The sequence below is a fragment of the Montipora foliosa genome, chromosome 14 (assembly GCF_036669935.1).
Source record: "Montipora foliosa isolate CH-2021 chromosome 14, ASM3666993v2, whole genome shotgun sequence".
Classification (NCBI taxonomy): domain Eukaryota; kingdom Metazoa; phylum Cnidaria; class Anthozoa; order Scleractinia; family Acroporidae; genus Montipora; species Montipora foliosa.
In genome coordinates this window covers 15,112,848-15,132,847 of record NC_090882.1, presented here as the reverse complement: position 1 = coordinate 15,132,847, position 20,000 = coordinate 15,112,848, and the positions used below count along the sequence as shown (strand labels likewise).

Genomic DNA, 20,000 nt, shown 5'->3' with positions numbered 1-20,000 from the left:
GGTCGCCGATTGACAGGTGTCAGAAACAACACAGGGCGGAGTATTGGTCGCCTCCTTCATTAAATCTTCCAGCATGACATGGGGAAAGTATGTTGTTCTGACTTCGCTGCTCGCTGAGTTGATTTGGCTGCACAGGCTACCATCCTGCTTGTTGTGTGAGGTTGAGTTGGTGGCCTGTGACTCAGTTGGATGTGTACACGACGGAAAAGGAAACAAAAGCGTCAAAAATCTACGCGCCATGTTGGAGAAGAAGAAAAGTTGAAAATCGAACTCTATGGTAAATCTTTTCTTCTTTCAGTAAATCAGCATGACTTCTTCCATTGTAAACGATAATCCTCTTTAAATATAAAATCTTCTGTCTTCACCTTTTATTACAACTGCATAAATAAAACTCCTACCTTGTTATCTTCTTTTATAATATTGCTGGCCATGACGGATGTGTGTTTTAAATTCTTAGCCATCTTGATCATTTCTTCGGCAATGTTCTCCTGCATCTTCTGGTGATATTGGAGTACAGTGTCTATGCTATCGTCTTTTGTGTCTCTTTTCTTGTCGCCTGTCAGCCTGACAAACATAAATTCTTTCTTAGACTATGTTCACACCTTACCGGACAAATTTTCCACCGGTTGAAAAATTTGACCGCACATTATGGTGCCACGATACGATACAATATTTTTTGCTCAGTTCAGAAGGAAACGACCCCGGAAGAGGAGGGGAGGGGAGGGGGGAGGTGAAGACTTTGCATACGAGGGCGCGGGGATGCTCGTAGGAAATTTTAAATTAAACTCCTAAAGGAGACCAATTTGTGCGTGGCCCAGACTTTTTTTAACCCTACAAGAGACCACATTAATTTTATATTTCTGCCTTCTGCCTACCTTCATGGCTAAAGATGATGGATTTTGGCACAGAACACCTTAAAGTGAGACCAAAATTCAAAATTTACACCCGTAAGCGAGACGACGAGCATCCTCGTCCCTTTCATATGCGAAGAAAAGGTGACTGAGATGGGGGTATATAATTGGCCATAAAATAGACTATAAAGGGTAGGGGTTCTGAGAGGACAGCGGCACATACCCAGCAAAAATTGAGCACACCATGTGTGGATTGTGAAAATTTTACTCCTACGCAATATCTACAATAAGCGCCAAAAGCAATTAAGGGTTGAGACACTTTATACCACAATTTCGGAATATGGAAAAATCAGTTTCATCCCTGTGTCTTTTTAAGTAACCCCTCCCCCCACTAGCAATGTCCTTTTATTGCGAAGCCTTACTTTTTCCGTTACCAAAATTGAACGGGGAGGGGCGGAGAGAGAAGAAAGTGGCAAATGTGACCTAAAGATGAATTTTTCCTAACAGTGATATTTCCGGTACAGTACGTACATACATAAACTTACTTTCCATTCGGATTTATAGAGTAGCATAAAATGTGAATAATTCCGAAAAGCTGACAGAGTTAATGAATTAAGATAAATTGACGTATGGCAAACAAATAAGAATAAAACTAGCAGTAATCAGAGATAAGGCGTTCGAGCTTCCAGACCCAGTAAAATTTACATTTTGACTGAGAAGGATGGTTGTGTTGCATCAAATAGCAATTTAATCTAGATGCATCGCAGGAACAATTTAATGTTTGTATGTTGTGTGGAGGTTGTGTTGGTTTTGATGTTTATTGTCACATTTACATGTTCTATTGATCCAACTTTTATCTGCTAGCAGAGGTTTCAGAATCGATACTGAAAGGGGTAGAGTTCCATACACCAGAATCATCTGAGAGCAACTAAAATCCAGAGAAACCCACAGTTCCGATGTCACAAGTACAGCTCTCTGGAACCCAATAATTTCGTTTTATATCAAGAGACTATTAGTTATTAGTTTTAATATTTACAAGGGAACCACCATTGATCCTCTGAGAAACTTGATAGTTAAACCTGAGACTAAATATAATTTTAGGAAGACTGCAAATATTGAGGTTCCGAGGCCACAGACTGAGATCGGCAGATCATCTTTTAAGCACAGAGCTGCCCTGTGTTGGAATCTCCTCCCTAATTCCTTTAAAAACTCTACTAGTCTAAGTTATTTTAAGAGGTTAATTAGGGAAAATAAGAACTTTCTAAAAACCATAGGTTTTGAGAAAGCTTCCTGTAGCATTTCTTTTAGGTTAGTGGACTTCAAATATTTTTAGATTTTCAGTTGTACATGTAATACTACTGCAGAGGCCAACCATGTAAGAAATTCTCATATTATCTCAGTAAGTAATTAATATATTTTAGCTTAGATGTAGTTAGTGCAGGTCCACACCAGGACCTCTAATTCAGTGTTGCCTATTTTGTAACCTGCTCAAATAAACTATGTATGTATGTATGTAGAATGGCGCAAGGCACTTTCCCACAAAAGAACTATTGTTATTCCGATTAGCAATTTCGTACGAACCAAGGTCGAATTCCAACGACCATGACACCGTTAAAGTTATAATTGGATTCGTTTTGAAATTGGGGCTCAAAAATAGACTATCCTGATTGGTTCGATTGGCGTAGGTCCCCTTCCATTGTCAGAACAAATCGTTTCCCGCTCGACAAACAGACACGAAGCTGACTAGAAACAGTTAGTGCTGACTTCCAGGTCCAAGACTCTTTTCACCCTGAGATACTAAAGCCTGGTTTTCACTAGCGACGCAAGCAAAAGAAGTGCTGTTTGTGGTCATCCTTGTGTCTGAAAACGACGAATTTGAATGATTTGAAGGGTTTGGTGTTTGATGTTCACCTGAGCGCACTAGTGAGTGATCTTGATGTTTTAAGCAATCTGATTGATTCGCTATCTCGGAGTTATTGAGCATTATTCACTCCCTAAGGAGTCCGGCATCGATTGGAGGTTTTAGCTTTCAAAAATTGCCCAGATTGTGTCAGTAGGTCCTGGAATTCGTCCACAGAAAGGCCAGAGAGACAACTTCACTCGTGAACCGCCATGTTTACAAAAGAGCAACAAAAGCAAGGTGACACACGCTAACACCAACCCGGTTTACAAAAGACCATTTTAGGCGTCCCAGTCGGCATGAAACCATCTCTCGCCTCTTTCTGAGACAAGACCAGACACGCACGGTTCTTACGTTAAGTTTATGCCTATAAAATCAACTGAAATGTCAATTGCTGGTTTAAAAAATCAAAAACAAAAAGCAGCATGTTAATTTTTTTTGGTAGGCTAGGTATCGAAGAGCCAGAACATTTGGGCATGCGCTGATGGAATGTTTGAACAAGAGAGAAAAATGCAGTACCTCCAGACACCGGCGCTGGAGCGTCGTACCAAACGAGTCATCCCGGGATTTCGGCCCGTGCGATCGCTTTTGGACGCAGTTGGCCCTTCGCTGCTTTCTGCTACCGACCTGCCTCCCGGTACGGCATTGAGGGAGAGATATGTCGGCCCCTAAACCATATGTGACAAATCCCAAGCCTAATCACAGCTCCAAACCGCCCTTGTCAGTATAATGCAAGAATTCGATGGCTTAAATGTACAAGGGAAAAGTCATTTTCTCTGTCATATGGTAAGCACAGGAGACGCAGATTACAAAGTGTGCGCACGCGCCCTGCTAAAGGTAACATAACTACAGGCATAAGCTTTATTTCATCTCAAATTCTCGAACACCTACAGGAGCTAATATCTTCGAGACATTACAAATACACAGCATATACAGATACCTCCTACTAAATACATAATATTTAAAGATATATTCATTAAAAAGAAAAGCCGCTGTACAAAATGTGGCCCAGCTGGATTCTCTTTTAAAACCAGTAAACTCGTAGGTACGGATAAAATCAGGTAGCGCATTCCGCAACGTAGCTGATACGTAAGAAAAAAGAGAACTACTAGTCCAAACAAAAGAAAATGGCCGGTGTAAACTCGCGTTTCGCCAGCATTTCTGAATAGGAATACTGAGAATACAAGATGATGCTGTACCAGAGAACAAAAAGAGGGAAGACATATTTTCGCCAACCGGTGTTTGACTTCGTTTTTCCAGATAATTATTGCTAAAAAAAATTAAGCCATCTTCGCACCAACAAATTCTTTTATTCGGAGTAATTCTACTTTGGACACTAAGAGTTCTACTCGGCTGCAAGAAAACACGACGGGCCATATAGACCCTTTCTCCTGACGGTTTTTGACGCCATCTTGGCTTGGGGGCAAACATGGCTAAATTTACAGTAAATGTATGGGATTTTGGCCGACTTTGAACGTCTGTAGCGCCGCAGAGACGGATTTCTACTGTGAAAGTGTCTTTTAAAATTAAAAGACATTTATACTGAGATTATGTTCATGAAATATAAAGAACACGCTTCGCGGCTTGGCCAATATTCTGCCGCTATTCACCCCGATTTCAAACAATAATTGTTAAATATATGGTTACAGATAAATACTATTTACAATTCTTCTCTTCAAGCCCCACCCCTGTCGATTAGAAACGCTTCTCGGACTTCTCGGGCTTTGCCAAAAGGCCATTCCGGAATTGAGAAGGGAACTGGGGCGAGTTTCAAATTCGAACAAATCGATAAATTGGTACCATCGCAGGAAAGATAACATTGAACTCATATTTTTTTTTTACGATTTCTGGAATATTCATAAAAATAGGCAAACAAAGTGATTTTCACCTCTTCTTTTACCAAACAGTACAGAAACATGACAGGATTTTCCAGTTGTCCCAAATCTGATAGAATTTTTTTAAGAGTTTATATGGTTTTGGAGGACGCAGCCTCAAAGTTAGAGACCTTTGTATGGATTTTAAACTATGTTTTTAAGTCCGTAACTTAGTCTCTGTTCGACCTAAAAGCATTAAACTTGGACAGATGACCAATCTCAAATTCATGTGATGGTGTCAATTTATGGATTTGTTCAAATTTGAAACTCGCCTCAGCTCCCTGCGCAAATTCCGAAATGGCCTATAAATATACTGTATGACACGTGACCGCCACTCCCATTTCTCTCAAATCTACGTTCTGCAGGTATCTCTCGAGCTCTGTGGTGTCTGCTATCTGGATTTTACACTGACCGCCTGAATCTGCAGTCCTTTAAATCATCGCACCTAGGAACTCAACGCATGATGTAGGCTCAGAGTTATGTATCGTATATCATGCCGCTTTCAAGATGACTTCCGCCTTGCTGGGTGAAATTTACAACGCCGTTTTATAAACTAGCAGTATGCAAGAAGGTGAGGCTGCTTACATCCCAGAATTACTTAAACAGCTGTAGAATCCCACCTTCGGTTTGAAGTCTTAATAATATTGTGATGTGGTATAGCAAATTCATACGACGCAATAATATTGCTTGGGGTGAATAGTGCGTGTAATTTTCTAGTCCCTCGAACTCGTGAATGCAAACGATTAATGATGATTCAAAGTTAATTTGCTTGATATTACGGAGTTGATTGGCACATCGTCTTCTCATCTTATGGACTTGAAATGTTTGTCAAGGTGCTTTTCAGGATTAACAGTGCGGAGGATAATTATGTGAGCTAAATTCAGAAGATAGTGGCCACTTATTTGCATATCCTTAAGGGAATAACAAAAGCTCTGTTGTTATGTATGTCTCGTTGTACAAAAGACTCCAAATAATTTGCATGTGGTCGCCCTGTCTGGTTCTACTGTTGGTCCAATATGTGTAAAATAATTTGTTTTTTGTGAACAAGATCTGTAAGCTAGCCTTGATTCAGCAATAAATTCCTGTGACTTCCAAAGCGAAGTGAATGAATAATAATTGATCTCGTTTTGTGAGTGCAAAAATTATTGTTGCACTCACAAAACGAGATCATTTGACACAACATAGCTAGTAAATACCACGCACCAGTGGCTAAGTTGGTTGAGCACCGCGCTGCCATGCGTGAGGTTCTGATTTTGACTCCGGCCGGACCCAACACTCAGGGTCTTAAAATAACTGAGGAGAAAGTGCTGCCTTTGTAATTACGCCTGCAAATGGTTAGAATTTTCAGCCTTCTCGGATAAGGACTATAAACTGTAAGCCCCGTCTCACAAATGTCTTCTATGCTCATAAGTGCCCTGTTGGACGTTAAAGAACCCACGCACTATTCAAGAAGAGTCGAGGATGACGTTCCCGGTGTTGTGGTTGTCTTTTGTTAGTGTGGGTGGATGGGGCTAGCAGGTTCACATCAGCTGAATAGCTGCCAAAACTTCAACCTGCTCAAACAAATAAATAACAAACAGACAAATTCATTTGGGCAAGCATGCTTAACATTCCCATTGTGCACGCTGATGATGTCAGGAAAATGGTACGTAGTTGAAAAAAAACTTTCTTTCAAGCGACTTTAATTTAGTTTGGCCTAAATAACTGGGGTTTCAAAAGTTCCACAATTATTGTTATATAACATTTTCAAAGATGGACTTAGTATGAAGGAAAATTATTTTCTCTGCTAGGCTTCAATGAGTTGTTTATTTTGTTTGTGAAAAGCATTTTGTCACACTTCAATGATGTCCTCTCAGATTGGTGAGAAACTGACAGGTGAATTCATGCATGTAAATGAACTTTATTTTCTGATTAAATTCAAAATTCTCTTCATTTGAAGCACTTGGAAGAGAGAGAGATTGGCCTCATATACACCTTTTGCTGTTCATTTACGCAAAATATACAGTCATGTACGTCAACAGTTGAAACTATACGGCAAACATACGTTCATTAGCACTGGCATGAACTTCATTAACGCGAACAAACTTTCAGTAACACTATTTGCATTAGTATTAATATTCAATAGCATCAACGGATGAACAATTGCACCTTTGGACAATCAAAGATAAGAAATATGCTTTCAATCTTGGGCAATGGTTAATCATTAACACCAATAAAAGATCAATTGCATAGTATGACAATCAACAGCGTATTAGAGACATACAATAATGCAATTTGCATTATTTGGGCGAGACAAGACTACGATAACGATTACACTTGAGACGTATAGTTTTGAATGAACGGGGCTTATCAACATCGTAGTTTTCAAGGGCGGATACATAGTATGATTTCATGGTAGCTTCGTCGGCGAGAGTGTTCCATATGCGAGTAGATCTTATGAGAAAGGACTTGTAGGTTCAAGGTATTCAAAATTTATAGTATAGGTTTTCTTGTTGAATTTCATGCTCACATTCTTCTGGGGATCAATAGTTACTTCAACAAAATTAACCCTTTATAGCATTTACTCTGTCCAATGCCAGATGATTTTACTCGTCAATTGGCCAGGGCACTTTACATACATGTAGGTGTGAGTAGAATACATGTAACAACCTCCAGGTCCACTAAAAAAACTGCATGTGCAGTATGTCCCCTGTATTGTCTATATTCATTTCATGTTTTATACCTAAAGAATGTGTGGCAAATTGTTTAATTGACAGAAATGGTCCTGTGGCTGGATTTGGAAACAAGTGTCCTTAAAGTTTTTGCCCCCTTTGCAAGGTAATAATGATTTATTATTGTACTGCAGCTCTAAAGAAAAGGAAATTAAGGAATTTCTTTTGATAGTCAACAGCTGAGTAAAATGTTTGCTTTGTTTCAAGTACAAAAATTTTCATAAGTGAAGTGCATCATCTGTGAAAGAGAATGCTCATGTGGAGAAAACTGTGTAGGTGAAACAATGTGCAAGTAATTGAACACCCGAATGCCTACTTTGACTCAGACTTGTTTCTCCATCAATGATAAATGATATCCAAAAAGGGGTCAAAACAAAATGTATTATATTATTTTTCTTGATTTTCTTATTCTTGGGGACGTTATGTATAATAATATTATTATTCCTTTGTTTGGGTGTGTTTTTTTTTGTTCATGGGACTTCTCATGGTAGAGAGACTTTTCAGGGAAAGTACTCAAAGTAGGATTTAAACTTGGTATCTCCTCATTCAGAGGCGCTCGTTGAGCACTCGACCACAAATGCTATGTGACAGTCTAGGGGGTTAATATTTATTTTAAGAAATGAGTGCATGACTGGAAATGAGTTTTTGTGTTTTCATTGCATGCAATATCTTATGTATCGGTTACACATCTCACCACAGTAATATTCTTCCGGCATTGTTGAGAAAAAGTAGAAACTTGTAGAGCATCCATTTACATGTACTGTTTTGGATTGGAGTCAATGCCTGATTAACAATGCTTTAAAGTGCTACTATGACGAAATTCGCATCTTTCCTATCTGAGCCATTTAAAGACATAAACATGTAGTCTGTACGAAAAGAAGAATGCTGTTTACTATTTTCAAATATCTCTTTTTGTTCCAGAGATATTCAAGTCTTAAAATATGCAAATTAGCTAAGGGATGACGTCCTAAACTCAACCGAATTATGATCCAATGTGATAGAAAAAGGTATCCAAGCCAATTTGTAGCAGAAATGCTTGTTCTTTGCAGCGAGATTCTAGAAGATGTGCTCTACAATATGAGCATACCAGTTTTATTACCATGGCAACATACTGGGTTCTAGACCTCCCTGATATTAAAGGCTTTGCTGGCCACCTTTGGCGTTCTATTTTGATATTTGCCAGTGGTGCCTCATCTTCATGATCAGCGAGCATATAGATATGTTAGGTTGAGTTTGTTTCCATGCTAAATGTTTTTCTCGCTCATGATCACCAAAAATATTGAATCAGGCTGAAGGGGATTGGAAAAGAGTGAGTTGGCATGGGAACCAATTCCCTTACAGCCGAAGGTGTGTTGCCTGTATAACTACATGTAGTAGCCCACCAAGTTCCAATGGTCTCTGCTGCAAATTGACCGAGATAGCTCTATTTATATACTTGATTTTATATTGGGTTGAGTGAATGACGTCATCAGTAGTGTCATTTGCATATTTTACACACTTTTCACACTCTTTTATCTTTCCTGGAATTCTATACAATGAACCAACAATTTGAAGGGATGAAGATTTGATCATAGTAGCATTTAAACCGTAAATAACTTTTTTACATGTACAATCGCACTCAACCCTATGGTTAGGTCATGGACTTTGGACTTTGGACATCGGACTTCGGACTTTGGACATCGGACTTCGGACTTTGGACTATGGAATTCAACTGGATCTTGAGAAATATATTGTAAAATAAAAAAGACACTGAAATATTATGAACTTAGAAGGAAAGCAGCTGAAAATCCTTTGAACAAAGTGTAGGCTATCCGTAGCCTCTTGTTGTTTCTCTATTTGGCATGGCTTTCCACAGAGATTGTAGATAAAACCCTCTTGACCCTTTTCTAACTGGCTGTGCATATGACTGATTGATTTCTGTCATCCAATAAAATAGAAGTAAAATACTCTTGAAATATTCATGGTATTGAAGATCAAATATATGTAAGTTTGAACTTGTGTGAAATTAGAAGTTAAATTGAAAGAACACTGTGATAAAACTTCCAACAAAGCCAATAGGTCTCTTGGGCTGGTTAAACGGACTTTAAAACCATGTACACCTGAAGTCGAGGAAAGAGCCTACAAAGCACTTATTCGACCTTTACTAGAATATGCAAGTGCTGCCTGGAATCCACACACAAACAGGGACACTGAAACTATCGAAAAAGTCCAGCGGCGGGCTGCTCGTTTCGTCACGCATGATTACATGAGATCTACAAACTCACAAGATCTTGTAAATCAACTTGGTTGGGACTCCTTGGAATCCAGACGTTTGCTGGCCCAAGTGACTCTTTTCTACAAAATTAAAAACAATCTCGTAGATCTTGAATTCCCATCTTCTATCCAACCAGCTCCTAGATCAAGGATCCAACATGCTATGCTCCAGCCCTACTCAAGTGTTCTGGCGCACAGTTATTCTCCGTTTTTACGAACTGTTCGGGTGTGGAACAAACTGTCAACTCAAACAGTCCAAGCTAAGAACATTACTTCTTTTAAGTCATTAGCCATGTGGGACATTCAGAATATGAAGACCCCAAACCACCTGAAAAGACTTTGAACTATTTACATTTACTGTTTCTTTTTGACTTTATATAATTATTGTGGATTACATGTATTGTGATTTAATTCGTTATTTTATATCTCCCAGTGTTAGCCCAGCTATTTGGGAGTGTAAGTTTCAAGTTCCAAGTTCCATTAAATTGTTTTCATTATTCTAATATCCACAGATCATGGATTGTTGCGAAGGCGATCCTGAAGATTGTTTGTAAAGGCTTGTCAAGATTTCAATAATGTCAACCTGGGTAATTACTGGAAGTTGCTTTAAATATTTAGTATGGTTTCAGTGCAGTTGGGCCATCCACGTAAATATATACATTTATTTCTTGCGCTGAATGAAAATAAAGGAAACATGGTGTTGATAAGTGCCATCTACAGTCAACCTCTGTAGCTTGCGTGTTCTGCTACTAAGTGGTCAGTCATCCATTTTTTTTAATGTGAACCACTTCCTAAGTCGGTGCTTATCCTCTACAAAATATACCACTAACACTACCATTTCCATGCCACTACTACTGCTGCTACTTCTCTTACTCCTACTCCTACATGTACAGTACTACTTCTACTACTGCTAATTCAACCAATATATCAAACTTTGACATGACATTGTTCTAAACTCTCACCATTCAAATATAACAGCTGTCCCATGTCCTCTTGTCCCATAGCCACTTTAATGATTAATTACTGGGTTGCCTATGGCAAACCAGTCGAGGTCTTCGTTTAGTTTGTTTGTTTTCTTTTTTTTCTTTTTTTTTTTTTTTTTAGTTTTTTTTTTTTTTTCCGTGTCGGTAAAAGTCTTGCCTGTCACTCCCCTGGTAAGTGGTGTCTTTGTGCATAGAGCCTTCTACGCGTATGTTCCTAGGATCGACAGGGTAGTGGAACTGCGTAGATTTCTCTGGTGGACACAGTAGAACCTGCAATGGCGTCGAAAGTCATGTAACGCGAATGGCGTTTTAGTGGATCCTTAAACAAAATATACCCTTATGGAGCTCAATAATGGAAAGTCAGTTGGATAAACTAGGCAGGAAGCTCAAAAGCGACGAGTACTGGACTTCGACAACAATCTATCGCCCGTCGAGACGAAATCAAAGTGAGCTCTATTTACCTGAAGTACATGGTAATTTGACACGATTGAGTTTCTTGTCTTCACGCACGCAATGAAATAGGAAGAGGTTTTCGCCTCTAAGAGCAAATATGTTGTTAGTTTCAATAATTTTTTCGCTGGAAAAGGATTCTGTGGTATTTTCTGCCTTTGTGAATTATAATATCATGTTGTGTATTGAATTTTCGAGCTTAAGGTTGAAATGTGATATGGGAGAAGTTTTTTAGTATTGCTCTGTAAGCAGGAAGGGTTCACAGGCCTGTTGGAAGCGTGCTTGAGTTTCAACAAAATGAGCCCCAAAATCAGTGAAAACTTGTGACGCAGATGAATAATAAAGTAGCTGCTATTTCCAAAATGATGGAATTACCTGGTGATAAATAACGTCGTACGCGTCTTGGAGAGTAAATTTTGACTTTGCATAAATAAGAGTTGGGCGATTGTGATCTTTGTTTTGACTTCGCTCAATTCATTGTCAAACTTTATAACACTTGACTGAAAAAGAAACTTACAAAAACCCGGTATCTTGCCATCATTTGACACAGATGCTTCACTGTTTGGCGAGTAAACATGCCGCGGTAACTTAATCACGGCGCCCGCTGAATTCCGGCCATGTCACTTTCGATTTTGCAATTTACTTGAACGTAGCAAAAATCTCCCAAAATGTTTGTTGCTGATCGTAACTTTTTATATTCTATATTCACGGTTCAAAATTAATGTTGTTTTGATGTCGTAAATATTTTATTCTCGATCGACCGTTCGGGAAACTTCCTTCTGCTCTTTCTGAAAACTCTGTATCAATAGTTATTTGCTTTTTCATCAATATTTGTTTTGCATAAAGCAAGCTAACAAGATCTGTACCTTGCTGAGTTCGCATTTGTTAGAGTTAGTAGTTTTTTCGGTCCGATGCTTCTGTTTTCTGAGGGAAATGTTGTCTTGGTCTCCCATCCAAACACTAACCCCGCCCGGCAGGGCTTAACTTCAGTGAACTTTAGTATTAGAAAGCTGTCAGATGCTCAGAGGGCACACTTGTGGTAAACAGAAGTTGTGAGGGAACTTGAAAATTATCAACATGTCAGCCCAGAAGCCAATGTTTCTCGCTTCTCCTTTATTTGTTGTTCTTCAGAGACTGGAATGCTGTATTTCAATACCACACAATTCAGTGCCTTCTGATTTTCTGTAGCACGTACCACAGGCAACCCAGTGTATGCTTCACAGAAGCATCTCGTTTTATTAATTTTATATTTCTTCAAGCTAACCTGTCTTTACGGTAACTCACAGTAATGTCCAGCCTCTGAACTCAACTCTGGAGCAGGAAATAATAATAACAACTTTATTCATTCAATACAATGAAAGGGAGAGATAGATACCAGAGGTTATCCCTATACGAGGGTATTCACCTGGATTTTATCGATGTAGGGCCGATTTTAATGAGGGAGGAAAACCAAAGTACCCAGAGAAAAACCCTCAGAGTCAGATTGAGATCGACTGAAACTCAGTACACATACTACCTCGAGGCCAGAGTTGAACCTGGGTCACAGAGGTGGGAGGCGCAGTTGATAACCACTAAGCCACTCTGACTCCCTAAAGGCTTGCGTGTTTTCCAAGAAAACTCTTCTTGACCAGCATTGTAGTCCCCATCAAAAACATTAAGACTCTCACAAACCTTCAACATAAACCTAAATTTTGCAACCTTGGAAATGTTTAAGGGTGCAACCTGAATTTGAGCTCATTGCTTATGGTGTTTGTTCCTAAAAAAAGTGCTGCTGCAGCCATGGGTGGGTAAACTGCACAGGAATCGGACAGTCTTATCAACTGAGTTAATTAAAATCAGTTATGAAAAGCTCTGAGTTAAAAAGCCACTTTAATATTTAATTTTGTATTGCATTTTTTGCAGAATCCCTCCTTTTCTGGCTCCTCATCTTGTGAATTACAGGAGGGCAATGAAAGCAGAACAGGCCTGGAAGTACCAAGTAGAAAACTTAAGGTTACTCTCTTGAGCAGTGAATGGAAGTCAACAAAAGGAAGCTTGTCGACCATCAACAGAGAGCTTGCCATTCAGTTGGCGAAACATCAGAATGTGGAAGTCAGTATGTACCTTCCTTGTTGTAGTGAAGAAGATGTGAGGATTGCTGGGGGAAATCATGTTAAGCTCATACAAGCAAAAGAGCTGATTGGATATGAACCCATGGAATGGCTGTTGTCTGCACCAGAAAACCATGAGATCGATTATGTGATTGGACATGGGCTAATACTTGGACGACAAGTGCAACTCATTCAGAGGTACCTAAAATGTAAGTGGGTTCAGGTTGTGCATACAGCCCCTGAAGACCTAGGAATGTTTGAAGGATATGCAAATGCAATTTCAAGAGCAGAGGAAAAGCACAAGGCAGAAATAAAGTTGTGTGAGTTGGCAGATGAGGTTGTAGCAATTGGTCCCAAGTTAGCTGATGAGTACTCACGTTATCTCCGTCACTGCCAGAGAGACCAATCTGTATTTAAAGTCACACCCAGCATTTTTTCTGAATTTTCTGTGGTAAAGCAAGCAGCCGAAGAAAGAAGGACATTTTGTGTTTTGGTTTTTGGGCGTGGTGACACTGAAGATTTTGAATTAAAAGGATACGACATTGCAGCCAAAGCCATTTCTGACTTGAATGAGGAATCTTATGAAGTGACCTTTGTTGGGGCACCACCTGGAAAAGAGGAGGAGGTAGCAGCGAAGTTGTGTCAGCGTGGCATTGCACGAAGACAGCTAACAGTTCGTTCTTTTAAGGAAAGCAGAGAGTATCTAGGCAGATTGTTTTGCGAAGTAGATCTTTGTATAATGCCATCAAGAACTGAAGGTTTTGGTTTGGCTGCGCTTGAAGCATTATCTGCAGGTCTTCCTATCCTTGTTAGTAGAAATTCTGGTTTAGGATATGCTCTGCAAGACGTGCCACTTGGTTCAAGTTGTGTAGTAAATTCTGAAGATCCCAAAGAATGGGCCAAGGCAATTGAAATTGTCCGTAAAAAGAGCAGGAATGTTCGGCTAGAAGAGACAGAGATTCTTCGTACACAATATGCAAAGAAGTACTGTTGGAAGGAACAGTGTGATGAACTTGTGAAAATGATGTTTAATAACATTTTTGGTAAGTGAAATGACATGTCACTTGGTTCATCTTGGAAGGATTTTAAATGAACTGTATGTTTATGTATGGTTCTCAAGGTGAATTGGACAAACTAATTTGTTAAGAAATAAATTATAACTTGTTTTGAAACACAAGGAATGATACCAGTCAGACATGTAGTACAGTGCAAGCAGTATTCGGCAGGATCAGTTGTAATGATGAAATTGTCCTCTGAGGGGAGAAAATTACAGGGTGCAGCCAGTGCTTGATCATAGTACATGTTATTTTGTACTTCACAGGTTTGTAATGAGTTGTTGATGCCAGACTCCTTTTGTTTGTCCTGCATCTCATAAATCTCCTTATTGGCATAAATTTGGATCAGTGTTGTGGGTGCTGCAAGTGAACAATTTGGCTCTAGTGATAATTTGGCAATTTCGTCCAAGCAACCCTGAGAGAGAATCAATACTAATTGCATACAAATATACATAAGCAGGTGTTTTTCGGTACATGACACTGACCAAGATTCTGTATAATTATTATTTGTCTGGTAGGGACTCATGCAGTTGAAGGTGGACAGGACTCGTCATTGACAAGAAAACACTTGCCTAGTACGGTGGTGTCTGAATCTTATGTTGAATCCACTCGAGCTGGGATTAATTTGACAGGTGAAGTCCTATTGTTCATTGCTTTTGCACTAATTATCATTGTCTCTGCATATGGTCACTGACTTGGTTTGTAGACTCTCTTATGAAGGAAGTTGCTCTATTGACATCACATTAAATTTTTAACTGTGGGTTCCTCAGAAAAACAAGGAAAAAGACCCTCACATCCAAGTGACACCCCACCATCAAAGAAGCAAAGACATGATACAGACATCTGCAGAGGTAAGACTTGATGTCTAGTTCATTAGAGTATGGTTGATGAAGAGAATTCAACGAACTGTACTTCATTGGCAATAAACCGATTGATTTTTACACAAGCTCAGTCTACAGCTGTAGATTAAAATCAGAGTGAACAAGGCATATTTGTCTTGTGCCAATGATAAATTGGCACATAATTGCATACTGTATGAGCCGAACAAAACACTAAGAAACAAAACACTTGTTGGTTATAAACTTTAAATTTTTGGTGGCTTGTAAAGGAACTGTGTGTTTTGTATGCTATGTGGGTTATCAACTTACAGCTCATCTTCTTTGCTGTTGGAATCGATCAGTTCCTTCATCTCTCCTTTTCATCTGCCAGAAGTAAATTGCTATCAATGGAAGTTTCTCAGCAGCAACTGCTCAGAGGATCGTGGAGTTTGGTTTTTCGGTGCTGCGTGATTTTACAGGAACTGTTCGGATGCGACTGAATTTGAGAGTTTGGTAGGACAGCATCTCAAACCACATACATGAGGGGGTTTGATCCATATTGAAATTTCTGGACAAGTGATATCCATGCAATTGAATGAACGCTAACACTTTACTTGGAGAAGTTAATTTCCGTTGAGTAGTCTTTTTCTTGCTGTATTGTTTGTCCTTTTGTGGAACTTTGATTATACATGTACTTTGCAGACGTATTTAACATGGTAATGACATTGCTGTGTCCAGACCTCTTATGTCATTTATTTTTGTAATTATTTTCGTCCATTGATATCTTATGGCCAGGAGGTTGAAAGTACATGTAAAGGGAAAATTGGTATATTTTCTGTTTTTATCCGTGTCCTTAAATTTTCAAAGATTCCACGGTAATTTCAAGTGACAAAAATCCAAACGGAAGTCACCTTCAAAGGTCTTATTTGCATATATTATGGTTAGGATAATGGACAGAATTGAACACGTCAGGTTATGTCCAGAAATGAACCTAATGAGATGCATGCCCAGTACTGAACACGAAGTGTCCCTTTAAGTCTAAGCCTTTACTAACCTATTTCCAACAATATTTTATGATCGCCTCTTTTGGGTATTGAATTCACCTCGGCAATTTTCCACATGTTTGAGAAGCATGCAGTAAGGAGTGAGGTGTTGATTATTGAAGTAAGAGGGTACGAAATAGCCTGAAGGCAGTCCCTAATTATCCGCATAGGTATCTTATCGATCCAAGGCGCTTTGTTTGGGGCCAGGTTAGTGATGAAAAACCATTAAAGTCAAAAGTTTCCCCTATACTTGAAACAACATTTTTGGGTTTGCTTATTTATCTGTAGCACAGTGACATGTTCACTGACCTGTGTTTTAGTCCCTCTGCAGTATTGTGACTGTTTAATTACAGTTTAAAACTTCCTTCTTTCATATCTGATGACAACTTTTTTGGCAGCTCCCCAAAAATCTAAGAGGAAAAACCGTGGCCCCTCACATGCCATCGTAGCCATGCATAACCACTATCAGGACAACCATGCTGGTAACATGGCTGATTTATCACTTAATGTGTGGCATTTACGTGGGACTCCCTATTGGGCCAGTTTTTCTGTGTGATAACGCTGGATCAACATGTGATTCACAGGCGGACAAGGGTAATTAATGTAAAGAGTCAGTTAAGTAGATCCCTTGAGCCAACAACGTATCACCCCCAGGAGGATCGCAAATGGATTCACAGTCCAAGTTGAGGAGAAATTGAGAGAAAGGTTAAAGGAAACTCAACACTGGACAACTTCTGGGGAAAACTGTAATTGCCCTGAGCGGGATTTGAACCCACATCCCCCTGATCACTAGATCAGAGCAACCATGCTGACTACATTTCCAGGGGTTGTCCGTCGTATATTACTGCTTATAAACTCTTAGTTTGTAGTGGCTTGTAAAGGAGCTGTTTGTTTTGTAGTCTTGCTATGTGGGATATCAACTTTTATTAAGTTTTCAACCTCGGATAATGCATTTCTCGTGCTCTGATTAGTTCACTCAATCTCAGTTATCAGCTCATATACCTTAATTTGACCTTACATGGTAAATGATTGCGCTAAGCATTGCCAAGCTAAAAGTTTTTTCGCCGGAAAGCGAAATTTCTATCTGAATAACGCAAAAAAAAAAAACCCTTTTTGTGGAAAGTTTGGATCAATTCTGAGGTCTAGAAGTACGCGAAAAGGTAAGAAATGTTTTTGTGATGAGCTTGCGTCTGTCTGACCACAAGGTCTTGCACAACATCGCATCAGTTCTCATTAAGTTTTTTTGGATTTCGCTCCGATTTGCTCGTTTTTTTCGTTCGTATTTCGTAGTCTCTAAACTTTTGGAGTTCAAGGAACTTAATAAAACAATTATTCCATTCGCGCTTGTTGGATATGAGACTGGTTATAGCCAACTCGGCGCTAAGCGCCTCGTTTGCTATCTACTATCTCATATCCAACAAGTGCGAATGGAATAATTGTTAAATAGCTCATTTTTTTCACTGTCGGAATCAATCGTTTCCCTTGATCTTTTCCCTTTCTTCGGTCTTAACTAAATTGCTTTCGGCGGAAGTTTCGTTCTATCAGCAGCAACTGCTAAGCTAGAGGAGTGTGGAGTGTGGAGTTTGGTTTATCGGTGCTATAGTGCGTGATTTTTCCATGAGTTTAGTGGGACAATAAATCATAGCTGATTGACGAATCAGAGCGCGAGCATTGATTTGGTTATTATATAATAAATGATAGAATAATAGGCAATCAAGTGGGAAAAGGTAATGGTCTGTCGAGTGTTGTGATATTGTGATGTCCAGAGCGCAAATGTGGCATCTTGTATTCATTTACAGCGCATTTAAATTTCGTCAAAGGTAACCTGCCACCACGCTTCCATAGTGCAGCTTATGCCAAACCATAAATTTGTGTACGGCAATTTGTTTTACCTGGAAAGGGTAACGCATCATAAGTATGTATGCATCTATCATATGTGTAATTGTAATTGTTTTCTTCAAAGTAGGCGTTCCAGAAAGACAAGCTGCAGAAAAGCTGGAGAAAACACCCTTTCATCAGAATGCTGCCTCACCTCGCAAGAAACAAACACATGATACAGACATCCGTGAAGGTAAGGGCCTGTTTATATGGTTTCGGGTACCCGAGATAACCCTCCCCCCGAGTTACCCTTGGCGAGATATTTTTCCACTCAGTTGTGTAAAAAATTATGTCAACCGTTTACATGAGGTGGTCGAGACAACTCGGGTGGGCGAGACAACTCGGGGAGGCGAGTTGTCTCGCCTCGGCAGGTAGGGTAACCCTGGCAGGTGAGACAACGTTTTCGCATGTAAACAGTTTGCTTCGACCACCCGAAACGAGACAGCAAAATCTTAAATGCGCACGCATAAAATAAAAATCAAAGAAGCAGAAATTTGGGAGCTTATACATGTTTTTAGCGTTTACTTTCGAATTAAGAGTTTTTTTCCCGCCAAAATTCACACCGCTGTCAACGGAAACTCTCGATTCATAAACAGCCTTTTATTTAAACAAAAATTTGGTTTTATCAACGGAGTTGATAATGTAAATTGGCCACCGTACAGAGATTCTAAAAGCTGACGTTTCGAGCGTTAGCCCTTCGTTGGATTCGCTCTGACGAAGGGCTAACGCTCGAAACGTCAGCTTTTAGAATCTCTGTACGGTGGCCAATTTACATTATCAACTCCGTTGATAAAATCAAATTTTTGTATACTACTTCCCCACCGACGCAGCATCACAGTTTCTTTAGAAACTACCCCTTCATTCTTTTATTTAAACTACATATTATTGCAGCGTTAAGATTGTCAGTCCATTTGCTGAATGTGAAAAGGCAACTATACTGAATAAAAACGAACTAGAAAGAAAGAAAGGCAAATGATGATACGCATTTTTTGAAGATGCGTCTTAAAATATATGCATAATTAAGTAGGGTTAACTTTGTCTCGCTCACGCAATTCTAATATAGACGCTCGGTAAAGTTGTCTCGGGAGGAGGGCTGTTTCGGGTAACCGAGACCATATAAACAGGCTCTAAGTCTTCATGTTTAGTTTTCAAAGAGAGGAATGGGCATAAAGGGTTACAATATCTAGTTAGGTTGGAGTATCAGGGAAAGTCACTATGCTCGGCATTTTTAGGCCGCGGAGACTTCACAAAAAAGGTGTAATTTTGAAGATCAACGTCTTTTGCAAAAGAAATACTATGGAGCTTAATTATGCGCGCCACGTTTTTGAGACTCGGACGGGAACTCGAAGTGAGCATTTCGCATGCTAGAACAGTGTCTCCCAGATTTCTAAACTAATCCTCTCTTATGGAGAAAAGATACTTAGCAATGTAAATGTGTCTGTGTGAAGACGAGTTTTCTCAAATATCTTTAAAGTGCTTTTAAACCACCTTTTTCTTAGTTTTAAACCGTTAAGTGTTAGTCCCTTCTAAGTCAGCCTTTGACACGCAAGCGAGTAGATCTAGAAAAGCCGATGGTAGAGTGCGAGAAGAAGTTACTGCAGGCTTTTATGTAACCGCGACGCGTTGAGAATATCGTCCTAAATCTCGTTTGTGAGTGCCACTGGAAATGAAGAAAAGAAGACAAAAACAACGGCACATACGTTTGTGTGTGGGAATATTTACGTGTCGCACTAAATCAACTATTCGGAAAGAAAACAAAAATAAAACTACTGCCTTTACCTTTCATTTAATGGGCGACACTCCAAAGAGGCCTATTGAAAACAGAGGTAGAAAACCTAAAGAAACAGAGGCCTCAGACAGCGTGCCCCTCAGCGATGTTATGAAACGGAATCTTTTTCTAGACGTAAATTATGATTTCAATTTGTCATCCCCTGTTTGTATTTAACAAATTCTCCTTCTTCTTGAAGGCAACAACAAGGAGCAGGAGCACTCTCCTCCCACCAATGTGTCCCGGGTACAATTCCCAGATCCTGCGTCATATGTGGGTTGAGTTTGTTAGTTCTCTACTCTGCTCCGAGAGGTTTTTCTCCGGGT

At 39.5% G+C, this 20,000-nt stretch overlaps 1 protein-coding gene and 1 long non-coding RNA gene across 3 annotated transcripts in view; one reads left to right on the top strand and one right to left on the bottom strand.

The window, feature by feature from the left end:
* The window catches only part of LOC137984661 (uncharacterized), a 921-nt gene extending 360 nt beyond the window's left edge, over positions 1-561 (bottom strand). Inside the window, exon 1 of the long non-coding RNA XR_011119131.1 lies at positions 399-561. This is a non-coding gene — a long non-coding RNA (uncharacterized lncRNA). The remainder of the gene's footprint in view (positions 1-398) is intronic.
* A 4,397-nt stretch (positions 562-4,958) lies between these two features.
* Positions 4,959-20,000, top strand: part of LOC137984645 (uncharacterized) — a 28,106-nt gene continuing 13,064 nt past the window's right edge. The window contains exons 1-7 of one of the 2 annotated variants that reach the window (XM_068831866.1): positions 4,959-5,196; positions 7,382-7,442; positions 10,102-10,176; positions 12,925-14,155; positions 14,686-14,799; positions 14,938-15,018; positions 17,995-18,099. In XM_068831866.1, coding sequence (XP_068687967.1) covers positions 10,165-10,176; positions 12,925-14,155; positions 14,686-14,799; positions 14,938-15,018; positions 17,995-18,099 — 1,543 coding nt within the window. In that variant the 5' untranslated portion in view covers positions 4,959-5,196; positions 7,382-7,442; positions 10,102-10,164. Of the gene's footprint in view, positions 5,197-7,381; positions 7,443-10,101; positions 10,177-12,924; positions 14,156-14,685; positions 14,800-14,937; positions 15,019-17,991; positions 18,100-20,000 lie in introns of both variants that reach the window. The other variant, XM_068831865.1, reaches the window with a different exon arrangement.